Raw genomic sequence first — 26,883 nt, 5'->3', positions numbered from 1 at the left:
TATTCTTGGATCAGCCACATTAACCAATTCAAATCTTTCTGTGGCATTCATACAGCCTCCATCACCACAGTAATTTCTTTATCCTCATCGCACTCCTGTGAGGTAGGGCAGTGCTATTATCCTCATTGTACAGATGGGGAACTGAGGCACAGAGAGACCAAGCCCCAGATCCTCAAAGTTATTTAGGCACCTAACGTCCATTGAAATCAAAGGCATTTAGGCGTCTAAATGCCTTTGAGGATCTGGGCCTATGTGACTTGTCCAAGGAAACCTTTTGCAGAGCAGAGAATTCAAACCAATTCTTCTGCATCTAAGGGCAGCACCCCAATCACTGGACCAGCTTGATTTTTGGCCAAACTTTTGATGTTTTGTCAGTGGTGAGAAATGAAGGGTCATGATGCCAGATTGTGGCTGTGCAGGGCAGTAAGGGGGTTGTAGCAGGGTGGACCCTGCTCCGGCCCTGAGGGCTTTAGAATGCTGCCTGACAGGGCTTGAGAGGGGTTAAAAGCGGCCCTGACAGAGCTGGGCTGAGTGGGAAAGTGGCTGCAGCTGGGGCCACGCCCCAAACTGAAGCCCTGGGGATTATAAGAGGCAGGAAAGCCACAGCCCAGCCAGAGTCTCTCTCTGCCTGCAGAGAGGGATGGGCCTGGCTGCTTAGCTGGAGGCTAGATACCTGAGGGAAGCAGAGCTGGGAGATAGGCTGAGGAGCCAGGGAAGCTCTAGCCAGGACAGCCCCAGGCTGCGGCCTAGCGAAGGGCCATAGGTACTGTGGGTTGCAGAGGGCAGCCCAGGGGTAGGACGAAGCAGCAGGTCCAAACCCCCTTTGCCTGTGATGAGTGGGCTGATACTGCAGTCTGCCCCAGGGTGTGGGGCTAGACCATGACTGTCAGTAGCCACTACTGAGGCAAGGCGGGGATAGTAGCGCGGGGTTCCCCTGGGAGGGGGAGACCCAATTATAGATAGCGGGCACCGGGTCCAGGGAGGGACGCCGGGGCCAGAGAACGGGCGGGTCACCAGCCTGCCGGGGGCGCTCCAGGGCCGGACCGAGGGACATTCCGGGACCGACCAGCAGGAGGCGCGGCAGGGGTGAGTACCCCCCGCTTACAGGGGTAAACATGTCTCCTTGTTTCTTTGGGGTTCCTACCCAAACCATGGGGAGTGGTGCAAAAGCCCCTGGTGGGTGAAAGGTGTAATTGCAGCGCCTTCGCAGAAGAAGCTATTATTTTGCAGGGAAAAAACATCTGTGGGGGACATGAATTCTGCTGTTGTGTTTCTTTTGTTAAAAAAATGGGGTGGGGGATGTTCCTGTGGCCCCCATGATTCTGGCACCAGTGTGTAGTGGGCCCTCCATGGGCCCACTACATTGCCCATGCTAAATAGGTGTGTGTGTGGGAGACACCAAAAATGGCCTTGACTCCATCCCCTCAATGTGCAAGCCAGTACAGATGCACCCGTGTGTACGCTGCACTAGGTATTCGCCCAGGGGGTGAGGAAGGAACAATCGGCATCTTGGGCTGCTCCTGCAACATCAAGATACCCCTGCACAGGGCTTGTGGTAAAGCCCCGAGTGACCCCATCGATACTCTGAAATCACCATGCCATTGCAAACAACAAAATCCACCCAAGCTGTGAGGAGTTTCACTCCCCTTATTACAAATTATCTTGTTTTCCTTAGATACTAAGTTAATGCTTTAACAAAACGGTTAAAAATGTGTCACTTTAAAAGATTGATGTTTCCTATTGTATTTTTTCAATGCCAATTAATTACTTAATTCATTAGCAGTGGAACACAAGAATAGGCGTTGAAAAGCCTGTACTTTGTGTAGATGCCTTTAATTATGGCTAATTAAATACTGTGGAAGGACCTGATTATACCTCTGAGCATTTCCTAAGCTGGAGAAAGAAACAGGGTACAAGTAGTCTTGAATGCATGTAACAAAAGCAGAACTCAACAACTACATGGCTGTAAAAAGAAAGAAGGGTACAAATTATCAAGAAACACTGGAGGAAGCATTCCGTCCTCAGGACGCGGCTGCCTCCTCCATGGAGAATTATAGACGTTACCACTGTTTGTTTTGGCTATTAGTAGAAACTGGAGTAAACTAGGAAGCAGCGCATGCAGCCCCTGAAAAGAAACAGCAGTGCCAGTGAGTAAACACAGTCTCAAGGCAAATTGATGTAAAGCTCTCTAAAGTGAGGAGCAGATTTCCAGATGGCCATTGTACATATGGTTAGGGCTACTGCTCTAGCCAAAACTGCACAAGAGAGCAGAACACTTTCCAAATGAAATCAGCAGTGACCTTGGAAGATGAAAACTTGCCAGCTCCAGACGTTGCTCTGGTTGTTTGGTTTCTTTCTTTTTTTTTTTTCTTCTCCTCTTTATTCCTCGCCAGTGATTGCACCAAAGATCAGACTCCAAAGAGTTGTAACCCAAAACATCTCCCGTCTAAAGAAGGATCGCCACTGTCTGAAGCAGTGAAACATTTCTTTTGAAAGACATGTCCTGGTACCACTTTAAGGAAAGCCTTCCTTGAGATCTTGCAGTTGGCAATGCTGGCAAGCAGATTTAATTTTGGAACCCATCAGGCTGATTGAAGCAGTGTGGTGGTGGTGGTGGTGGTGGTCATGGTGGGGGAATAACCATTAAACACAGTCTATCCATACCGGGACACCACAGCCGTAGCGTCTCCTCTATATATTTCATTTTCAGTTCTTATTAATATCAAGGGTGATTCTTCTCTGCATTCATGTCACTCTTTTGCTGGTAACAAGCCCTTTTGAAAACTATTTTGTTCTGCCTTAATTAAAAGAAGCTGACTAGAGCTGGGTGATAAAACTGTGCCATGGGCTTTCATTTGCTATTGGCCACTCTTGCCTAGCCGGTTGGAAGCTGACTTTTGCTGCTGGGCAGCCTGATTGAACTTCTTAATAAATGGCAGCTTCTCAAAGTGTCAGCTACATATGCTACAGAACGGGATTGTTAACCACCGTATCACAAGTGAGCAATCAGGCAGCGAGACTAAATACTTCTGTGGAGTGTTGTCTATCCCTGCCGGGCTGTGCAATTCATTCTAATGATCTTGGGGGCTATACCAGGCCAGCTTCAATGTCAAGCTTTCTAATCTAGAATCTCATTTTGCCACCTTCCTCCTTGTGACGTGCAACTGTCGCCTATGCTGATGAGCAAACACCTTACACTTTATAAAATCCTTTCTCTGCAGTTAAATGCTAATCTTTTAGCTAGAAATACTCTCAAACAAAGAGTCCAACGGCATCTTCTGAGCTGCACAGAGCCACTGTCAGAGGGCTGAATGCCAGTGAGATTCTATCAAAAGCACTAATAAGAAGTAAAACCTGGTCCACACTGCAAGACACACTTGACTATGTTTAAAAGTCACTACGGGTAGTGATCAATGGTTCCATGTCTAGATGGCAGCCGGTATCAAGTGGAGTGCCCCAAGGGTCGGTGCTGGGGCCGGTTTTGTTCAATATCTTCATTAACGATCTGGAGGATGGTGTGGACTGCACCCTTAGCAAGTTTGCAGATGACACTAAACTGGGAGGAGTTGTTGATACGCTGGAGGGTAGGGATAGGATACAGAGGGACCTAGACAAATTAGAGGATTGGGCCAAAAGAAATATGATGAGGTTCAACAAGGACAAGTGCAGAGTCCTGCACTTAGGACGGAAGAATCCCATGCACTCCTACAGACTAGGGACCGAATGGCTGGGTAGCAGTTCTGCAGAAAAGGACCTAGGGGTTACGGTGGACGAAAAGCTGAATATGAATCAACAGTGTGCCCTTGTTGCCAAGAAGGCTAATGGCATTTTGGGTTGTATAAGTAGGGGCATTTCCAGCAGATCGAGGGATGTGATCATCCCCCTCTACTCAGCACTGGTGAGGCCTCATTTGGAGTACTGTGTCCAGTTTTGGGCCCCACACTACAAGAAGGATGTGGATAAATTGGAGAGAGTCCAGCGGAGGGCAACAAAAATGATTAGGGGGCTGGAGCACATGACTTATGAGGAGAGGCTGAGGGAACTGGGATTGTTTAGTCTGCAGAAGAGAAGAATGAGGGGGGATTTGATAGCTGCTTTCAACTACCTGAAAGGGAGTTCCAAAGAGGATGGATCTAGACTGTTCTCAGTGGTAGAAGATGATAGAACAAGGAGTAATGGTCTCAAGTTGCAGAGGGGGAGGTTTAGGTTGGATATTAGGAAACTTTTTCACTAGTAGGGTGGTGAAGAACTGGAATGGGTTACCTAGGGAGGTAGTGGAATCTCCTTCCTTAGAGGTTTTTAAGGTCAGGCTTGACAAAGCCCTGGCTGGGATGATTTAGTTGGGTTTGGTCCTGCTTTGAGCAGGGGGTTGGACTAGATGACCTCCTGAGGTCCCTTCCAACCCTGAGATTCTATGATTCTATGATTCTATGAAAAGCTAACGTATCAATGGCACGGTCACTTTTGTTGATGTTGCAGCTGTTTTTTGTTATGCTTTGTTTTTTCTGTCCCAGAAGACTCTCCGGCAGAATGTGCACCATAAATCCTCAATTGCTCTTGCAATTTTAATCTGGGAAAAAAGTATGAAAACCAGGGACTTCTGAGTGAAATGCACAACTGCAAAATATGACATGTTGGACAAGTGATTGAGATGGCTTGGGAACATGAAGCATAGTGTCATGCATCAAGTCCAAGTAGCTCATGTTGCATGTCTACAAAGGATAAGGGGCCAGATTCATTGTAGCCTTACCCCTTATGGATCCGTTTATATCTGTGCAAAATGGTACCTTTCTGATTTGGTAACATTCTCCACCCACTCTGCATGGTCTCCATGGCCAGTGGAAGTGACCGGACAAGGTGCAGACCCTGAGTGAATTGTGCCCCTGATGGAACTCAATGCAGACAGACCTTCTTGGGTTTAGTCAGCTGTTCGCTACCATTGTATTGGAAGGAAATGGCATGGAGATCTTTTTAGCCCTAAGGTGTCATCAAGCTGGTTTGCTGTAAACTCTCCTGTGTAACTGTACTGTTCAGTAACTATGTCCCAGGGCAACCCACATAGCCTTAAACAGTGCAAGCCAGTGTGCCAATGGAGACACACTGATTTACACCACCTGAGGATCTGGCCCATCATTATATAGGAACACATTTAGCCAGGGCTCTATCATTAACAAACTTAAGAAGTTGTCCTTGAAAATATACAGTGGGCTTGATTCTCATTTCTGCTAAGTCCCCTTTATGGTGCCAGAGCAGTATAAAGTGACCATTAATGTAAATGAGAATTAGGCTGCAGTGCCTCACTATGGGTACGTCCACACTACCCGCCAGATCGGCGGGTAGCGATCGATCTATTGGGGATCAATTTATCGCGTCTTGTCTAGACGCGACAAATCGATCCTCGAACGCGCTCCCCGTTGACTCTGGAACTCCACCAGTGTGAGAGGCGGAAGTGGAGTCGATGGGAGAGCCGCGGCCATTGATCCCATGCCGTGAGGACGGGAGGTAAGTCAATCTAAGATACGTCGACTTCAGCTACGCTATTTCCGTAGCTGAAGTTGCGTATCTTACATCGACCCCCCCGCCCAGTGTAGACCAGGCCTATTACTCTAAATTTCAGTATCCTCCATGCAAAAGGTGTGATGCCTTCAAGCCCTATTGCTTTAAATAAGGCACATTTGAGGTTGAGAGACGACTGCCTGTTTGCTGAGTGCAGTGTCTGATCCAGTCTGCTGCTGCATATCCGGAAGTCAAATAGCATCACACTTGGACCTGCCAAGCCTGGTTACTGTTAGTGCTTCCAATTACCAGCCGTCTCCTCCAATCTCATTTTTGGCTTCACAATAAGACTGATGATTTATTTAACCTGAATTTAGAAGCGGCGCTTTTGTTTGATCCAACGTGAGCTTGGTGCTGGGGTAGAATGGAAGGAGCAGGCGACCTTTCCTAGATCACACTAAGTGCAAATAACAGTGCCTACACGCATGCAGAAAACTGCTGCTGTGCGTAACAGAGAACGGCTGGGTCGGGAAAGCGCCATCTGTCATTGGGAACTTCAGGGATTTCATTAATATTCAGTGTGCAGATTCCTAAAGATGCGTTTTTAAAAGGTCACTGCTCTGTTGTGAAGACTCTGTTGCGCTAGAGCAGTGGGACTCAACCTTTTCCACACCGTGACACCAGGTCACAGCAGAGAAATGGTGCAAGGCTCCTTGCCCATCATTTCAGGCGGCTCCCTCTCAGCTAGCCTTAAAGAACAGGAGGTTAGATTGCAACCCTTCTGGAGCTGTTTGGGAGCTGGGCTGAGAAACCAGGCCCTACAGCAAGTACCTATGTGGACGTACCACCGCCCTCTACTGGATGGAATTAGAGTTGCTTCTCTGTTTGCAGCAGGTCTCAGTAGTCTAAGCAGCATCCCTTTTCATTCAAACAGCAAGTTCCTGGGCTTTCAAAACAGGATGCTCTGACTTGTATCCCTGCTGCCACTGTGAAGTTCTGAGTGGCCTTTTTAGGGTGATTTAGATGCCCATTATTTGGAAGCATCTAGAGGTTCCAGTTAGGGATCAAGCCCCATTGTGCTAGGGACTGTCCATGTACATACAAAAGAGAGACAGTCCCAACCCCAAAAAGCTGGTGTGTTACTCTGTTAAGTAGGTATAGACTGTCTTAACTAACATAAAGAAAAAGCCAGGGGTGAGGTCTGATGTTGTAGTCACTTATTTCTAGAAGTCCAGTGCACCTCAAGGCAAACCAAGGTATAGTGGAGATACTGGTGAAGCAGAGAACACATAGGTCCCTGCTAAATAGCCATTGCACTTTAACCCAAAATAAAGAAACTGAGGCTTGCTGTTATAAGGTTGCATTTCCAGACTCCTGTGAAATCCCTCTCCAGAATGGGTTGCAAAACCAAGAGCGTTTGACATTAAAATGCAATTTCTGCCGACGCCATCGGGTGCTGCATTATGTAGGTCATGAAATGGTAGGGTATTCCCATTTTCCCACCTCTCTTATCCTTTCTTATCTCCACCACACAGGGCTACTGCTTCACCTCCCCCTGCTATTCGCTGGTGGTACTAGGACTGAACATGTCACACAGCTCCAGCAGGAAAAAAAGAACAGCTTATTTTTTCTCCTGCAGTGGATCTGGCTTCTTCACAGCATAAAGGGAAAAGCCTTTGGGTGTCACGCTGAAATTCTGTTTTGCAGCCTTTAGGTGTATTAATCAAGACAGCGTTCCTCTGGTCTGAGGAGGCAGCCCCTTGGTCCCAGCTATCCTGAATGGTAGGGGAGCTAAACCCTAGGGGCCCACCCTGCAGCTGGTATAAATTGGCTGACCGCTGATTTCCACCAGCTGAGGACCTGGCCCTGGAAATTCAGCTTTTCCTCTTTAATTTCAAAGCTATTATAAAATCAGACACAGGGCTGGGTCCTCAGGTGGTCTAAACTGGTGTATTTGCACTGGAGTTAATGGAACTATGCTAGTATACACCAGCTCAGACAAAACACAGTTGAAAAAGATGGTTTCTGTGCTGCATGTAGTGACTAAAAGAATTGCCAGTGTAACAGACAGGTTTCTGGTTTTAATCACAGTTTTTTCCTGTCCTTTATAATTACTGCTCCTCATTTCCTGTAATGCATTCCTTGTTTGTGCGACACCGCTTGAAAAGTAACCAAAAATTATCTCTCGAACCTTCACTTGCAGCGTTATCAGGGCACGAGAGCTCTATGCAAATCAACGGCAGGGTGTCAAAGAAAGGCAAACTAAATTCTTCCATTAATTTTTGGCATCTGATGACCTGATCTGTAACCCAATGAGTATATCTGCAATTACAATGCTGTACTGAAATTGGTATTTTGACCCCACTGTCAGCATGCATTCTACTTCTCACTTACTGGGGATTAACAGTGAGACATCAGATCCTGCAGCACTTACTCCTGCCAGCAATCCTTACTCCTGGGAGGATCCCATTGACTTCAAAGAGTCTGCTCCAATGCAGAACCGCTACCTGTGAGAGTCTGATTTTGCAGGATTGGGCCCTCTGAAAACTAGCAGCCAGGGCTTACAAGGGAAGAAGCTGTATAATCAAACCCATTGATTTAAAAGATCCATTGTGTTCCTCCTGCACTGAAACACTGCAAATGGACTGCAGTAGATTTGCTCCACTCTACTCCGCTACAGAATGAGGAATCAGTCAGGGGGAATTGCTTGCTCCCAGTTTCTGAGTCTTTTTTTTTTTATATGCTAAGAGATGAGAGGGGGAAGGAGGGTCATTGCTTTATTCTGCATCACAAGTGAGAAACTAGAAACCTGGTAAATGCCATGACTTTGGCTAATGAGATTCAGAAATACAGAGGCGATATTGAACAGGGATTCTGAAACCAACATCTCCTGTCATTTTTCATGTGTTTTAATTGGGCAAGACGTAATTAAAGGCACAGTTGCTGTGGCAATTAATAAAAACTCTTTTCCTACATCCATTCTGAGGGTCCAATCCTGCACGTACCCTCAGCTCCCAGCTGTAATGGAAGGGGACGAGGCCTGACATGTCGCAGGATTGGGCTAGTTAGATAGAAAGGATATTTTTGCTCCTGCTGAGCCTAGCTGAGTTATGAGGTGCAAAACTATCTAGGTAAAACTGAGAGCTGAGTGGGAAAAGATTCTTCCATCTTATAAGGATTTTTAAGACTTTGAACAAATTTTCTGCCCTGAATCAGGAAGAAAAGTTGAAATCTCATCAGTGTTTCTGACTTGAAAATCCATAACAAACAAACAGAAAAAATCAGGTTGAGCCAACTGGAACATTTTGTTTTGATTTCAACCTTTATTATTATTTACACCTTTACTATAATTTAACTTCCAGTTTCAAATTGAAAGTCATCCCACCCCCCCAAAACTCAACTTTTTCATTTACAAAATGGCTAAATTTGATGTTTTGAGAATTTCAAAACTTATTTCCCAAAATGTTGCAAAATGGGAAATTTGTCAAAACCGATCCTTTCCCACCAACAGTTCTGGTTTCAAAGAACTGGCATGTTCTGACCAAAACGAAGAAACAAACAAATGAAAACCTTTCTCTGAAAATTTCCCAACTGCCGCTAGTACATACATCTGATTTTCAACATTTCCAGACAACTTTTTGTATTTGCATCCATGCCCCTTTATTGATTAGCGCACAGTAAATTCCCTCCTATAGACGCCTTTATCTTCACCATGTAAATAGATCTACAGAACATCTTCCCCTTATTCAAACAAACAACAGCTCCTCTACCGAAACAAAACTAATGAGCAATAAAACTTTTTGAACTGATGCTGACCTGGGACAAAAATGTTGTTTATTTCAAATATAATGATGAGCTAGATCCTCAGGTGGTGTAAATCAGAGTTATGCCAATCTACACCAGTTGAGGATCGGGTCCATATATACATATTTTCCAAATCTTCATTGCATTCCTCATAGATAATTACAGTTTAAGAAATATATACCTCTGTGCACAATATATAGGATCAAAACATGATAGCATTGTGATTTGTGTAGGCAGATTTGACAGTCTTTCCATATTTACTTGGATGGTGAGATGACATATCATTTACATTCAGGGCCTTCTTGGTAAGAGTAAGAATGAGTTATTTGATTGTTGAATATATATCTGTTGGTGGATTGGCCATGGATAAGCTGCATTTATTATGACTATATTTGTTAGGTATGATTTGCATTGCTTAATATTATCTCATGCTGCTTCAGTGTTCCATTCCTTGTGTAGCTGTATTGTGTGGGTTCTGAATTTTAGGGCCATCTTTTTAATTTTCTAAAACTTGAATGCAAAATTAAATGACAAGAATATAAAGAGAAAATTTTAAAAATGATTTAAAAAAATCCATTGGGTCCTTTGGTAATTTACGTTGGAGCCTGTGTTGAAGGTAGGGGCTATACCAGAGGTGGGCAAACTACGGCCTGCGGGACACATCCGGCCCGCGGGACCATCCTGCCTGGCCCTTGAGCTCCCGGCCAGGGAGGCTAGCCTCCAGCCCTGCCCCCGCCAACCCCCTCCCCTGCAGCCTCACATCGGGGGTGGGGGTGGGGGTTGGATAAGGGGCAGGAGGTCCCAGGGGATGGGGAGCAGGGGGCGGTTGGATGGGGCAGAGGTTCGGGGGGGACGGTCAGGGGCTGGGGAGTTAGAGGGGCTGGGTAGGGGGTGGGGTCCTGAAGGGTGGTTAAGGGCAGGGGTCTGGATAGGGGTTGAGGCAGTCAGGGGACAGGGAGCAGGAGGATTGGATAGGGGGTGGGGTCCCGTGGGGTGGTTAGGGTGAGGGTCCTGGGAGGGGATTGGTCAGGGGACAAGGAGCAGGGGGGGTTGGATGGGTTGGGGATTCTCAGGGGGGCAGTCAGAGGGCGGGAAGTGGGAGGGGACAGATGGGGGCAGGAGCCAGGCTGTTTGGGGAGGCACAGCCTTCCCTACCTGGCCCTCCATACAGTTTTGGAACCCTGATGTGGGCCTCGGGCCAAAAAATTTGCCCACCCTTGGGCTATACTGAGAAATGCTCATGCAGTATTGCTGTGATTAACCTTGTTCTGTTATGAGGTCCATCAACTATCCACACCTACATAGGGGCAAATTCTGAAGTCCTTGCTCAGTCTTTACTCCTGCAGAGAAGCAGCTTGTTCCAGTAGATAGACTAGACTGGGTTCTATTCCTGTCTCTGCCACTGACCTACTCTGTAACCACGGGCAAGTCACCTCCCATCTCTGCATCTGTTTCTTCTGTCTATCTTTGCCCATTTAAACTGTAAGCTCTTCAGGGCAGGGAATGCCTCTCACCATATGCATGCACAGCACCAAGGACAAAGGGAGCTTTATCTCAGGTGGGGTCTCTGGGTGCTATCTGTTGTTTCATGGCATACAGAGAAGTTAGATAAGAACCTAAATTGCTCTTGCTGGAAGATTCAGAATGATAAAACAGGCCTATGCCTGTGCTGCAGCTGGGAACGTGCTTCCCAGCTCAAGCAGACAGACTTGCCCCAGCTCTGCTCAAACTCGTGCTAAAAATAGCAGTGTGGCTGTAGCGGCATGGACAGCAGCTGGCACTAGCCACCTGAGTACAAACCCGCCCAGACCCCCTAAATAGGTACTCAGGTGGCTTGTCTGAGCTATTGCCCGTACTGCCTGTGTCTGGCTACTTGAGCTGGGACGTACACTCCCAGCTCCAGTGGAGACATACCCAGAGAGAACCAAAGAAGGCTGCATGCTAAAACACAGAGGTTAAACTCATCCTGCCTTACTCTCCGTTGGCTAGCTGCTGGCTGACTGCTGAGACCTAGAATTGCTGGCTTCCCTACAGAACCCCCTAGACAGGAATCCCCCCTGCCCTGCCACACACACTCATACTCTTGCAATTCCAACACAGTCCTCAATACACCAGCCTACCATGGTCACATCAGCATAAAAGTTACCACTCCCTATGGCATCAGTGAGAGCTTTTCCCATGCAAGGACTTGGGGAGGCCTGCAGGAAGAGTCTGCAGGCTCCTGGGGAACTGTGCACTCCTCCAAGGGAAGCCCAAATGAAAATAACATTCCCCTCTTCTTTACCCCATGGTTTTATACGCACATTAGGATGACCAAGCCCAGGCATCTGAATCTTGCCCAGCTTTGCTTAGCACAAGCCTGGAGGAATTCACTACAACCTTGTAGAAGGTTTTCCTGTTTTTTTTCTTTAAAATCAGCCCTTAGTTTTCAATTCAGAGAAAGAGAGGCAGCTTGGCATTCCGTTCCACCAATGACACCTTGACACCGACTACTTATTGCAGCACAGAGAGGATGAAAACACCCACAGGGAGCGGAGGACGATGTGAGCTAACCCAAAGGGCAAGGGGTTGGGCCAACGCACTGGAGTGAAATCGATGACGATGATTAATTGCAACTGGCATGCCTTTGAGCAGCAAGGGTGTGGAGCTCCCCATGTTGCCATGCTGAAAGTGTCTCTGTTTCTCACCCCAATTTCTTCGTGTGCTTTATTTTCATGTTTTCAGCCTCTCAGCGCTGCAATAACTGGTCGGTGCCAAGGTGTCATTTTTGGAACGGAATGCTGAGGGGCCTCTCTTTCACGTAATTCATTTCCTGCAGCAAAAAGTGCAAATTGCGTGGCACGTTAAGAGCTGATGAAAAGAAAAAAATTAAGAGGAAAATTGTCACTTGCATATAATTGCATATATATATAGTACAAAGTTAACCCCATTCAGTCACCTGCAGCAAAGGAGCATCACCTCCATAACTTACTTGCCAATCTTTTCCCCGGACAGGAAGAAGTGCTGTTACAAACTGCAGGTCCCTCTGGAAAACCAGTTCCACAAAGCTCACAAGCTTTCTGCTCCACTTGGGAGATGTCCTGTCTGGGAGACTATGCTCTTCCTCTGTGAGCACGTCAGGGTTTGGGATGAAAGACTCACCTTAAAGACATGTTTAAACTCCCACTAACCAAGCCAGTGGGAGTTCTGCAAGCTTAAGAACCAAGGATGCTGCTTAAACGTATGATAATGTCCAGAACAAGATTACTGGAATGATCGCATTCTAAATGGTGTGTGGGCGGATGAGTGAGAATAAGACAACAGCCCAGGTCTGAAATTAGTGACTGTACCAGGGAGTCGGAGAGGATGGAGGGCTGGGGGCAGGGGAAACACGAAGACAAAACTTCTAAGTGTGTTTTTCATTCTAATTTCTCCCAAACTCACTTAGCTCTAATCGTTAATTCATATTTTTATTCTATTCTCTTTGTGCCAGAAACTCCCTATTTCATGTAAAGGGAGCACCTCAGACATCAATTATTTGACATGTCAATCCCTTTTACACGTTCTCTGTTCTACGTATAAGTAGGCACCAAGAAGAGGCATTAAACATTCATTAAATTAGAAATGCATGAAACCAGCCTCTGCAGCTCTTTTCATACAGCTCTGACTAATCCAAATTCGGTAGAGGAGCAAAGTAAACCCTTCTGTAATTCTGTCAGAAAGCTTGACCACTTTCATAGTTTGCCTCTCAGTCATAGACATTAAATTCAATGGCCGGATCCCTAGCTGGTGTAAATCAATGCAGGTCTATTAGCTTCAATGGGGCTGCACTGATTTTCACCAGCTGAGAATCTGGTCCTAGGTCTCTAAACCAGCCAAATGGTTTGCAGTAGCATAATTGGATACACACATCATTCATACTCTTCTAAATTACACTGATGATTTGATTGCCCTGGGAATAATAATGACACGCCTGCTTTAATGTTAGTACCTTCTGAACTGCTCCTGTTCTGTCAGTGTACCTATGCTCCCAACCTGAACTTGATGTACACGGCCCAGACGTACTGCCCTGGAGATAGGGAGATGGTGGAATCTGAAGACTCTTCTCAGTGTGAAGGATTAACAGTGATTCCCAAGTTTTTACACAAAGTTTCAACAAAGTTGTCCCATGGGCTTTTCTTAACCTGTATTTCTTACCACAGCAAGGAATCCTAGCATATACTGCATATTTCCCAGATCCTCAGTCTCTCTTTTCTGGATCAGTTCTTCGCCTACCACACTAATCCACACACTTTTGGTTAAAGCAGCTCGATAGGCCAAATCCTTAGCTGTTGCAAATTAAAGTGGCTCCACTGACTGCAATTCACACCAGATGAGGATCTGGCCCAGTCTTTCTTTGGGGATTTGCTAATAACAATTATAACTTCCATACATATAAATGGTTGTTTTCTTCTATGGCTTTAAGTGTATGCAAATATGCTTCCAGAGTGACTGAAGATTCTACCATCCCAGCTAGCACCTTGGATTCAAACACCATAGGAGAGACAGGGGATACCAATAAGTAGAGAACATTCTCTATCTGTTCCTTTTAGCCTTGCCACAGCCCTAGTGAAAAATTAATTGGCCACCAACTACCTACCCTTTAAAAGCCATATCTTTCTGTGTGCCCATAACCTGACCAAATATTTAGCTTCTTCAAGATGATTATGCTAGAAGAAAGGAGTTAACAAAAAGAAGAAGAAAAAAAGGCTAATAATAGTTCTGTAAGAGGTGTGATCTTCCACCAGGCCTCCAGATGCTATTCTGCTTCCCTTACCCCAGAAATTGTATGATGAACTCTAAAGCAACCTAATTTCCAAAGGTATCTATTCCTAATATACATTAATTCCATTCACCTCTTTGGGGACCATCGCCTTGTTGTGATGAAGGGACTTGCATGTTCCAATGAGCCTCAGAGCTAAGTTGTTGGGAGCTCCATGTTCCAGGTAGGGTCTCCCAAGAAGAACAGGTCTGAGGGGAGGTCCCAGACAAAGCATGGTCCAATCCCCCAAGTCCTCAACAGTGGATCAGGCGGAAGAGGGTCCTCGGATCTCAACGGCTGTGAAAGTGGATGAAGGCTGCAGCAAGTGGAGATCTCCAGTCGTTTCGGACTCTCCCTGCCACTGGGCCCCAGACTTCCAACTTGTCATGGTTGTGTGGTTGCTGTAGGTGCACCAGCTTCCCCACGCTAAAAGAAATCACGCCCAGGTTTCTACCACAGAAAATAACATCTTTCCAACCTTCCAAGCCCTGCGGCGATGGTCTGGTGGTGATGGTGACAGGATCAGAGAATTTGGCAGTCCCTGGCCGTGAATTTGCACATGGGCAGCGGTAGTGAGATGGTCATCTAGCACCTGGACAAGACGGGGTGCAATCGGCAGCTACTATCGCGACTGGACAGTCCTCTTTAGGATCCCCTGTGCTCACCACACATGGGGAAAGGGTTAGAAAAGGTGCCCTAAACTGAGGCTGTCTCATACCCTAGAGCCTGCACCCCCAGCCAGAGCCCTCATCTCCCCACACCCAATCCTCTGCACCAGTCCTGAGCCCCCTCCCACACTCCAAACCCCTTGGCCCCACCCCCACCACATGAGTTTCGTTATGTGCACCAATATGAAGGTGATGTGTCCCACATTACCTCTATATTGGTGCACATAACAAAATTTATTCTGCACATGGATGTAAAAGATTAGAGGGAACAGTGGTCCTGCAGCCGGTTTAGTTCAACATTTCATTAATGATGTGGATGAAGGGATGGATTGCATCCTTGGCAAGTTTGTGGATGACAGTAAGCTTGGGGGAGAGGTAGATATGCTGGAGGGTAGGGATAGGGTCCAGAGTAACCTAGACAAATTGGAGGATTGGGCTAAAAGAAATCTGATGAGGTTCAACAAGGACAAGTGTGGAGTCCTGCACTTAGGATGGAAGAATCCCATGCACTGCTACAGGCTGGGGACCGACTGACTAAGTGGCAGTTCTGCAGAAAAGGACCTGGAGATTACCATGGATGGGAAGCTGGATATGAGTCAACAGTGTGCCCTTGTTGCCAAGAAGGCTAACGGCATATTGGGCTGCATTAGTAGGAATATTGCCAGCAGATCGAGGGAAGAAATTATTTCCCTCTATTCGGCACTGGTGAGGCCACATCTAGAGTACTATGTCCAGTTTTGGGCCCCCCACTACAGAAAGGATGTGGACAAATTGGAGAGAGTCCAGTGGAGGGCAACAGAAATGATTAGGGGGCTGGGGCACATAACTTATGAGGAGAGGCTGAGGGAACTGGGCTTATTTAGTTTGCAGAAGAGAAGAGTGATGAGGGATTTGATAGCAGCTTTCAACTACCTGAAGGGGGTTTCCAAAGAGGATGAAGCTAGGCTGTTCTCAGTGGTGGCAGATGGCAGAACAAGAAGCAATGGTCTCAAGTTGCAGTGTGGGAGACCTAGGTTGTATATTAGGAAAAATCTATTTCACTAGGAGGGTGGTGAAGCACTGGAATGGGTTACCTAGGGAGGTGGTGGAATCTCCATCCTTAGAGGTTTTTAAGGCCCGCCATGACAAAACCCTGCCTGGGATGATTTAGCTGGTGTTGGTCCTGCTTTGAGAAGGGGGTTGGAGTAGATGACCTCCTGAGGTCTCTTCCAATCCTAATCTTCTATGACTCTATGATAAATTAACTCAAACTCCAAAATAATCAGTAGTGCATTTATATTCTAAGTAAAATAAGAAAGAAGCTTAGGTGAAATGTGGATTTCTATACAAGGAAATAAATTGTTATTTACATTAATTTGTGCCCATGCCCTCAAAGATGAGGATATTTGTAGGGAATTATTAATATTTATAGCCTATTAAAATAAATGTACATAATAACTGTGCCCAATCCTGGCCTCTTTACCCAGGTAAAACTCCAACTGAAATCAATGGGACTCTTCCCTGAGTACAGAGGAAAGAATCAGACTTTGTATTTTAAAATCTGTATCAACTGTGATAATTTAAACTTTAATTACAGAAGCGGTGACAGATTATCTATGAAACTTCTTTCTCCTACCCAATATTTCATCATGAATCTCGCCAGTAGTCTATGCAGCTAGTAAATAAGCACAGTTGCCGGAAAGTATTTCATTGTAGATGTGTTAGGTTTCATCTGTTTTGTTGTGTGTAACTAATTACCTTCTTGAGGGTTAGTGGCAACAAAAATTAAATTAAAGTGAAAGCCAGAGCCCAAATCAGAAACATACAAGGCTTATCTTGCTCATCCCTCCTGAAAATGAAAATGCCAGGGCACAGTCTAATATTTTAGCAACTGCATTAATGTGCATGTAAGTGGGTGAGAAAGCTTTTGCTCTGAAAAGAATTTCACACTTTAGTGGAGAAAAATGTTAACTAGTCTAGGGCTGCATTTATTGGATTTTTAAATTAATTTCTGTGACATAGGCATGCCACAAAAGCCCCAGTGATGAATTCTTGCTAATGTCAACATTATTTTGAGAAAGAATTTTAAAATAGTGCCTATAATTCATGAGAATAGAGACCTCTGGGAATTCATTGCATCGTCTTACTTTGCCCTTTCCTTGTTTTCACTCACAACTACACTTCCCAAACCAGTCTAGTTTCTTTTAATTTTAAAATGCATCTGGATTTTTCTTCAGCAGAGCAGTGAGTGGGAAGTGGGATGCAAACCTGACATGGAACTTTATCAATCAGAGCCAATGTAGAGCAGTGGGTAAAGATCACACTGGAACTAACTCAAAACAGCATAGGAAAAAAACAAGCTATTTTGTCTTCCCAGAGGGCTATGGTCTATAGCCGAGCTGTTCTCCTTGTTTGACATTAAAACGTAAGAGCCAAATCCTCAAGTCCTAATGCAGGACTTGGTCCTAGGCCAACAATCTGGTGCATGGAGAAGTTTCTCTCACCTTGTGCATTTTTTTCCCATGATCCAAGGGCGATCACTGTTAAGGGCCAGAGACAAAAGCGAGAAGAACCCATTTAACTTGGAGAGCAGCTTAAATCAGATTAAAAGAATTGGAAGATCATAAACTTAAAAAAAGAAAAAAAAACAGGCTGTACCAGAGTGTATTCAAGAGGATTTAAGGCATCACAAAGAGCAACCTCCCAATTATCCTTAGAAAAGAGCTTTAAAGTATGTCCAACCACTGATCATGAGTTCTGGCTCTGAGACTGGGTACTTCACTCACAAATCCAAGCACCACTCACCCGCTTCAAGAAAGGCCTTTGGTGAGAGTAAAAATGGAAGTTGTGTTAAGTGATAAGAAGCAAACAAGGGGACAGACCAATCTGACAATATGACCCGGCTGATTGAGAGACAATCGCTCGGATGCTCAGTAGTATCCACGGATCTGGTTCCACCGATTTCAGCTGAATGACTCTAGCTGCAATTCTGACCCTTAATTAGCAACAAGAAGTGGTGAAAAAGGTGGGTAGAGTCTCATGCCGGACGTTGGAGAAGGAAGGATCCAATAGCACATGACATCTCGTGCCGGACGTTGTAGACGGAAGGGTCTAAGAGCACATGACATCTCATGCTGGACGTTGGAGACGGAACGGTCCAAGAGCACATGACATCTCATGCTGGATGTTGGAGATGGAAGGGTCCAAGAGCACATGACAAAATACAAGATGAGAAATAACAATGCACTCACATGTGCAGAAAGACCTAGGTGAAAAAGCTCCGGGGACATCTTAGTGGGAATTTTCTTACATAGACTGCTGCTCTTGCTTCAGTGTGAAATGAGTGGATAGTTTTCTTGTTGAGAATAAAGTAAAGCCCAGGGGGCAGGAGGAACATCACAGACCATGGCAGTCGTGAGCTTGATTTAAATAATAACAGGCAAGTTTAAGATCATGTAGAGACGAAAGTTAACAATAGTTGACAGACTTTTATCTGGAAAAGTCAAAATGACCATAAAGAACAACTTGGGGCAATAATGTTGTATTCTGTCACTCCTGGAGAACTGGAAATCCAGTAACCTTTCATCTTAAGTCAAAAACCCTGTACAGTACCTGGAGCCATCACCCTCAAAATTTACTGTGACAATTTGGACGATGGGACATGAAAGAAGAAATGTTTCCTTCCAAATTTTAGCCTTGCAGTGAACTCTGCCTACTGTATGTGCAACTTGATTAAGCTGCCTGATACAACAAGCTTTGCAGCCACTTCGCTGAATTTTTCAAAGCACAAGATAACGGTTCTATTTCTTTTGACAATTAGGAGTAAATCTCCAGACCCTCATGTTCAGGAGGCAGGGGAAAGGAATTGATATTGGCTGCTTATGAATCTTCAGGTCAGGTATGGTAGAGTCAACACATTTCTGCATTAACCTTACTTCTGCACAGCACTTCTGTCCTTGGCAACACATAATTAAGACAGCCATGAAAATTATTCTCAATGTATCAGAAGGGAATTATTCTTCAGTTAATGACAGCAACATACAAGCAAGCTACACTGCTTACAAAAGAAAGAACAGCAAAGGACATGGGGCTCTATCTTAACCAACAATAGTGGCTTTTCCAGCTAAATTCATAAGGAATAACTTTTCAAATGAGAATCTGCATTGCACACAGCTCTGCAGATATAATCATTTCCACAAATCTCCTTCATTTGCCTTTATAAGACAATAACCAGACAAGCAGTAAGACTGAGCTGAAATCTTTTGATCACAACATATCTTTCCACTGAAATATTTTTTTAAAATGGAAAACAAAAGCTGTAGGGGGGGGGGGGGAAATTGTATCACTCTGTTAAGTGAGACTGTCAAACAGAATTATCCATGAGCGCATTTGTGAAACTTATCTTTAATTGACTGTGTGCAGTGGAGTTTTCAGAAACAAAAGCTTGGTCTGAACATGGCTATCTGGCTTCTTCCTGAAAGTGATGCAAAACCTCATTTTAGCATATGTCAGAGGGATTCGGAGGGTGAGGTGACACATTTGATATCTTTCCACGGTTTTGCGATCAAGGTAGCAAGGATTTCATAGATTCATAGATTCCAAGGTCAGAAGGGATCATTGTGTTCATCTAACCTGACTCCTCTAGATCACAGACCATAGAAGTTCCCCAAAATTATTTCTAGAGCAGATCTCTTAGAAAAACATCCAGTCTTGATTTAAAAATGGTCAGCGATGGAGAATCCACCATGATCCTTGGTAAACTGTTCCCACGATTAATTACATGTTGCACCTTTCTCTGCTAGATTTACGTATGGACTGGAATCATGTCACCCCTAAACCTTTTTATTAAGCTAAATGATTGAGCTCCTTGAGTCAGTCACTGTAAGACAGGTTTTCTAATCCTTTAATCAATCTCATGGCTTCTCTCCGAACCCTCCCCAATTTATCAACATCCTTCTTGAATGGTGGGCACCAGAACTGGACACAGGATTCCAGCAGCCATCACTCCAGTGCCAAATACAGAAGTAAAATAAGTTCTCTGCTCATACCTGAGAGTCCCCTGTTTATGCATCCCAGGATCGCATTAGCCCTTTTGGCACAGCATTGCACGGGGAGCTCATGTTCAGCTGATTATCCGTCCCAACTGCCAAACCTTTTCAGAGTCCCTGGTTCCCAGGATACACTCCCCCAAGATGAGAGGTCATCTATCATGATGGCCAATAGAAACAATAATGCCAAAGAGGAATGACTGAGTCTGCTCATCATGTTTCTTATAATAACAAAGCCATGACATGGACAGACAGATAACCAGTGAGCCTTAATTTCCCATATTTCTTCCTCACCATCCTCCCTTGCCTCAGAAACCCACCGTCCTTAACAGACCTGGGCTCTTGATCTTAAATGGCTTGGGGTGAGTATAATAATTGTACCTAGCTCTAACAAAGCACTTTTCACCAGTAGGTCTCAAAGCACTTTGCAAAGGAGGTCAGGATCATTATCCCCATTCCACACAGGGGGAAGCTGAAGCACATGGAGATGAAGTGATTTGCCCAAGGTCACCCAGCAGACCAGTAGCAGAGATGGCTCTTCAGGGTACAGTCTGCAGGCTGTCTCCACTAACTTGTTTCTTGAAGATCCCTCTGCAGGGGAGGGATGATCAGCCTGCAGCCTGCATTCTGAGGGCAACAGATGAGCAGGAAGTAGAAGGTCACTGGGCTTCCATAGTAGACAAGGTGCAGAGATGAACTTGGGCCTGCTGGGGGGACAGCGTAGCTCTGGGGAGGGATCGGGTGGGGAAGCTAACTGGTCTCATTCTGATGCTGATCTCTTTCACTGGGTTTGTTTGAAGATCACTTGAACTTTCATTTCTGGGAAGCTTAAACCTGGAAGCAAACACCCATCTGGAGTAAACCACAGAAAGGAAACTGAGTGCTGAAACCAACAGATGAGGTACCGGTCTAATCAGAGCTCATTGGAGTACAAGGATTCATCCTTGGACAGTAAATGCTTCAGGGACTCAACAGGCATAATATAGAGGTGAGGTATATGATGACGCAAACTACATTGTGATAGCGTGTGTAAGTGATTCTCACTGGACCTAAGGGAGCCTAAATTACACTCACACACACATTGAGAACTCAGAAGGTTAAAGTTACATTTTCCACATAGCTGTGTTTTCTGCTACAGCCTTCTCTTAGATTCCTTGGTACGTGAGCTATTGAGCACAAAACACAGACTTAGTGGGTCACATTCAGAGATGCTGTCTCAAACTGATGAAAAAAATAGTAATTATTTTTCTGGGAAATATAAACAAATGTTATCTTAGTCAAAATTTCCCATAAAAATTCTGGGGTTTTTTTTGGTTTTTGTTTTTGTTTTTTTTTTACAAAAAATGGAAACTACCGGTAAAATTTTTGTTTTTTTAACAACATTTTTGGTTTTTTAAAAAAAGGGTTTTGGTAAAAAGTTTTGCGTTTCCAAATTCCATTTTTGGTAAAAATTTTCAGTTAAAAAATCTAGCAAAACCTTTTACCGAAAAAAAAAATATATTTTTTAGTTTCGGAGGCGGGGTTTGGAGGGGGAGGTGTCAAAAGATGAGAACTTTTTATTGTCAGTGACGTTTTTGTGCAAACATTTTCATTTTTGACCAAAAGCCACAATTAAAACATTTCAGACAACTCGAGAGATGTGTAGGGAGTGGAAGTTACACATTGATAAGAAGATACAGACACGAGTCTGAGAGTATTACTGGGCCTGTGATCTTACGGAGTATAAGTTGGCATAACTCAAAGGCGAAGTGAGCTGGAAGACAGTGTAAGTTACACCTACTTAGACTCACCTCTGAATTTCTCCCAATGTGTGACTAAAGAGAATGTCTCAAGGGGTGAGATGTGGCCAGGACAGACTGAGCGCCACTGTAAATGCTACTTAGGTAAGTACTAGCAGAAATACTGAATTACACTTAGCCTAAGGTTAAGGCTCCGTTCCCTTCCATTCTCCAGTGAACGCATACAGCTACAAAGTGGGCTTTACAAAACGAGGATCTGATTGGCTGATTCTGACACTATGGTGTGATGCCACCCTAAAAATGCCCATAGGCAGACCTAACTGAATGAAGTCATAATGACAGTCATGTTACCGCAATGGTTAAAGATGCTTTGTATCCTGACACAGGCTCCCCGCTTTGTGTGCTATTGTGATTGCAGTGGTGATATTATGGCACAAGTGGTGCACTGGGCATCTGTCAATGGAAAATAAATGCTTGCACTACAACTGCTGACCAGTGGCAAATAATAACGTACATCACCCAGGGCCCAACCCTGCTTTCACCAAAACCAATGGGAGTTCTACTACTAACTTCAATGAGAGCAAGGGCAGCCTATTGACCTTAGACAAATGTTGACCCCTCTCATCTCAATCTAGAGCCTAATGCTGCTCCCCTTACTCATGCAAATAGTCCAACTGCCTTCAAGTGGGACTAAGTGTGGGAGCAAGGTAAGCAGGAATTAGCCCTTGGAGAGCTGAAATTCTCACCTTGACTGATCCTCACTAGTTTTAGGGCCCATCCTACAAACCCTTGCTTGGGTGAACAGTCCCATTGACTTCAATGAGATGACTCATGCGAGGACGAGTGTCCTTGAGTTGCATTGATGGAAGTTGCTAACTAAAGCACACACACAATGAGAAGGAACAAATATCGACCTTTGCCAGGCACGGTAATTTCTGGGCTGCATGTAGGTAATAAAAAAATCTTTATAGTATTTTGCTGTTACCTCTTCTTTAAAGCTAAAGTGTGTTCTTACCATTTTTGCAGACAGGACAACACTGTTCTGGTTCATAGACTGGGTTGACACACTCAGGAACTGCGCAGTCTGCTACAACACAGTGAACTTCATTGCTGGGCTCACAGCGACACCATTCACATGGAGAGGGCTAGGAACAAATCTAAAATTAGCCCATTTCCTCCTGCAGCTCAAACGTTTGTAACATTTATATGTTGCCATAAGACAAAACATCTGCGTTTAATACGACTTCACTGCATTCATTCATCATGTGCAACACAAATTAGCGTTGTAAAATTGTAAACTCTGAAATAGTTTTAAAAGTGCTAAGGAGAATGCTCAGAATTAGATCTGTTTTAAGGACCATGCTTGTACTTTGTCCATTGTCACACTTACCTCTCTATTATAAAAGGACCCAGACCAGGCCTGAAGGACTAATACAAGTCACCAGTCTGGCTTTGGTTTGAAGGCACATGAGTGCACGTCACAGATCGTGTTCCTTTGCTCATCTGTTGCCTTCTGGTGAGCATGTCTGGTGTTAAGAGTTATAAGAGCAGGGTTCTAGTAAACCTCAGCTCCGTGGCTGCTCTCGGGAAGGGGGCAGAGGGACTGCGTGATGGTCAAATGCACGTTCATGTCGTGCAAAATCACGGTCACAAACCAACCTAATACCCTGCGTGTGTTGCCACCGGATCAGCTGGCTCAGAAGCTGGACCCTTCACAGTGTCGCAGCCTCGGGTTACAGTGGATACATTTTTTCAGAATCAAGAAGAATTTCTGTTGCTTTTCTTTGGAGCAGGGATTGTATTTTTGTTCTGTGTTTGCCCAGTGCCTAGCACAAGAGGGCCCTGATTGGGACCCCCAAAGCACCACCACAATATAAACAATAAATAATAATAATTAATTAATTTTCTAGCCACACCCTCAAGAAGGTACTTAAGCATATGCCCAAGAAGAAGCTCTGAGTAATCCCACTGAAGTCAATGAGTTAGGTAGGAACCAACTGAACTGGTTACATTTTAGGACTGTCAGTCTAAAGGGTGTGCCTTGAACATGGAAGAGAGAGTTGTCTTCACCTCACTTGTCTTCCCTTTTAATGGGGAGCTGAAGAAATCTGTTTTAAAAAATAGAAAAGTCACTGTTTCGGGTCTCTAAAACAACAAGTGTGTGAACGCAAGTGAGACAGCCACACACACACATACAATTGGAGAATTAGTGTGTGGCAGGCTGGTGTGTGAAATCTCCAGCAATCTAGCATACTGCGCACCAAGTGTCCGTGTGGACAATACTGCTGCACACTCAGAAACCCATAGCGCACTTTGATCTACTCTAAACAACCTAGCACACAAGGGAGCTTCCAGTGCGTGGAGCAGGGGCCACACAACCAGTTTGTGTGCCACACGCTTGAGTGCTGTTGTTACACCCCAGCACGCCACGCACTAGTGCTCCGTCCAGCTATGCCCTTAGATAGACTGGGGAGAGGGAGTGGGACGAAGGGTGGGGAAGAGAAATAAAAGTGACTGATCAGCGCATGTGAAAACCAAATCACTAGGAGATCATTTTATTCAGTTACCTGTCAGACACTGAATTCAGGTCTCTTCTGAAACAGCTGATCCCCTCACTAGCAGCTAAACTAATGGGTGGAAGGTACTGGCGCAAACTCTTCCTTCCATCACATAAGGAGAAAGCGGCAATAATGCCATTGAATTCAATGGAATTCCTCCAAATTAAATCAGAGCAGAATGTGGATGAAATGTTGCAGATCGTGGTGATGTCTCTCGCTCATTCGTACAAGACATACAGAACACCCTGAGTTCTGGTCCTGGCAGGTAAAAAGCTTTTCTGTTCACCTCTAAGGGGCTCCATATGTCTTGAATCAAATCATTTATGCCCAGGGAATTCATTTCCACCCTAAAATGGACTAATTAAAGCATCCCTCGCTTTGTCTGAACGTCTGCAGCCTGTAATCCCCATCAACTCTCATTACTAGTGACTCTGGCAAATTAGATAAAATCAGCACATCCTGAGTTAGGGAAGCAGTCTGTGGAGGTGGAAATCCTCTGTCTAATTATCTTCCCTCATTCCATTCTGCTTTGATTTCTATCTGCAGTACCAGGAAGCTAAATTTCTTTTACCGGCTTTTCTTATTCAAGTCTATTTAATAACAATAAAAACGACACAGAAGAAACCCGGACTACTTGCCCAGGGATCAATAAGAAAATTACTGTTTTGTTTTTCCCCAATTTAACCAATAGTTATATAGAATAGTCCAGCTAGATCTTATGCTATATTGAGACCTTCATTAACACTTCCTTGAGAATTTCTCCCTGCCACAAAGTTACATTGGTTTCTGTGATGTGGAGCTGCTAGCATTGCAAGGTATTCTACTGCATATGCCTGAGATTGAAGCACATCAGCAGATGTAGGAGATGCCGCTAAATGACTCTACACTGAGTAAATGAGACATGACATGTATATCTTTTGATTCTGTGTTGTTAGTGTTACCTGAAAATGACACTGTAATAAAATGTGATGTTATTTGACACTGGAAGCAGCTGTTGGGATGGGAGAACTTTACACAGTTATAAGATGGAAAGAACTCTTCAACTTTTCAGACAATGAACATTCTGCAGAAGAAAAGAGGATGTTCGATGTATGTCACCCCCTCTTTGAATCTCTCCACCAGCTTCCTATTCCCCACTATATGAAGTTCAACCTACTCGTTCTTGCCTTCACACCCATCCTTAACCTCGCCACTTTATACTCACTAGTCTCTTACTGCAGCACTCACACATCCTCTCCCAGTGATGCCAAGCTTGCTGACTACTTCTCCAAATGCCTCAGTGCTTTCTTCCACATCTTCCCTTATACACAGATCACCCTCCTGCAAAGCCGCTCCCGTCTTGTGTAGGATCTGATCCAAAGCACAGTGAAATCAATAGGATTCTTTTTAATGACATCAATGGGCTTTGGCTCAGAGCCTTAAATTCCTCCTGGAGACACACTTCTTCTGGGATGACTACAGGAAACTAGCTGACTGAGTGGTCTGTTATTTATCTCATGGATGAACTGCTCTTCTATACAAGTGTTGGGAGGAAAGGCCCTGAAACTGAAGCTGGGAATTAGTGCAGGAATTGGGATTCACATGAGGCACCTCCAGGTCTTTTTCTGACTTCTCTATCCAGCCCATCTGTCCTTATTTTCCTCCAGGCATCAGCTGCTCTTCTATTGACCCTACTGAAGTTCTCTTCCAGATGCTGCCGCTTTGTTTGCTTTTTATTCCTATGCAAATATCATACACGGTGAGTGCTCTCTAGAGTGTGCACTGGGTAACCTGGCCAATTTTCAGCAGCACCAGGGTTGGCATTTAAAGGAGTGTCATGCATGGAGCATGGCACCTTGGTAAACAGTTTGTAAATCGATGTTCTCCTGTCCTTATTGAAAACCAGCGATGGGAATGTTTGCTAAGGCCTGACATACAAAAAGAGCATTCAGTCATGACACTTGCTTTTAGAGAGTGCAAATAGCCTAACTAGAATCTTTTAGAGGTGATACTTTACAAAAAAACTCTAAGGAGATCAATGAATTCAGACCAATAAAGGGTTATGGATGGTACAAGATTTTGGGCAAGATTTTTGACACTATCCTTCTGAACAAGAACAATGTCTTATAAGAGGGAAGCTGAGGAGGGTACCTAGGGTGGAGCAGCGCTGGGGAAGGGCAGAGGGAGCTGGGGAGCTTCAGCCTAGCAAAGCCCCAGGCTGCAGGCTGAGTTAAGGGCCCACTAAAGGGTACTAAGGCTGCAGAACCGGGAATAGGCAGAGGCAGCTGGTCCAACCCCCCGGCCGATGATGAGTGGTTTACAGGCTGCAGTCTGCCCCGGTGAGCGGGGGCTAAATGGAGACTGGCAGTAGCCACTGAGGTAAGGAGGGGGTTCCCCTGGGAGGGGAGACCCGGAATGAGGGGGTGCTGCGGTGGGCAGAACCCCTGGACAAAGGGCACTGGGGTCCGGGAGGGACTCAGGCAGGTGAGACACCGGCCTGCAGAGGGCGATCTGGGCTAGAAAGAGCTAATTCCCTGGATGACCAGCAGGAGGCGCTGCACCAGTGAGTCATCCCCCGCACTACAAGGCCATACGCAGAAAAATCATAGTTCAACTGTCATCTTCTTCCTAGAAGTGGATCCCTCCAGCACAGGCTAGAAGATGTCAGTCTCTTGTCTCAGCAAGTGGCGGACATCTACAGCCAGTAAAGTTCACTTTTTAGAAAAGAAAATTAAAAATGGGGATAAAGAATACATTTTATAGGCAAGGGAGGACAGAAGGATAAATCTGACAGATGTTATAAACCATATCAAGAAGACAACAAAGAGAAAG

At 45.0% G+C, this 26,883-nt stretch overlaps 1 protein-coding gene across 2 annotated transcripts in view; it reads right to left on the bottom strand.

Annotated features, from left to right (window-relative positions):
- The window catches only part of VWC2L (von Willebrand factor C domain containing 2 like), a 132,949-nt gene that overhangs the window by 82,918 nt on the left and 23,148 nt on the right, over positions 1 to 26,883 (bottom strand). For both annotated transcript variants that reach the window (XM_045032633.1, XM_045032632.1), the window contains exon 3: positions 22,530 to 22,659. In XM_045032633.1, coding sequence (XP_044888568.1) covers positions 22,530 to 22,659 — 130 coding nt within the window. The remainder of the gene's footprint in view (positions 1 to 22,529; positions 22,660 to 26,883) is intronic.

The sequence above is a fragment of the Mauremys mutica genome, chromosome 10 (genome assembly GCF_020497125.1).
Source record: "Mauremys mutica isolate MM-2020 ecotype Southern chromosome 10, ASM2049712v1, whole genome shotgun sequence".
Classification (NCBI taxonomy): domain Eukaryota; kingdom Metazoa; phylum Chordata; order Testudines; family Geoemydidae; genus Mauremys; species Mauremys mutica.
This window is presented reverse-complemented; position numbering and strand designations above follow the sequence as displayed.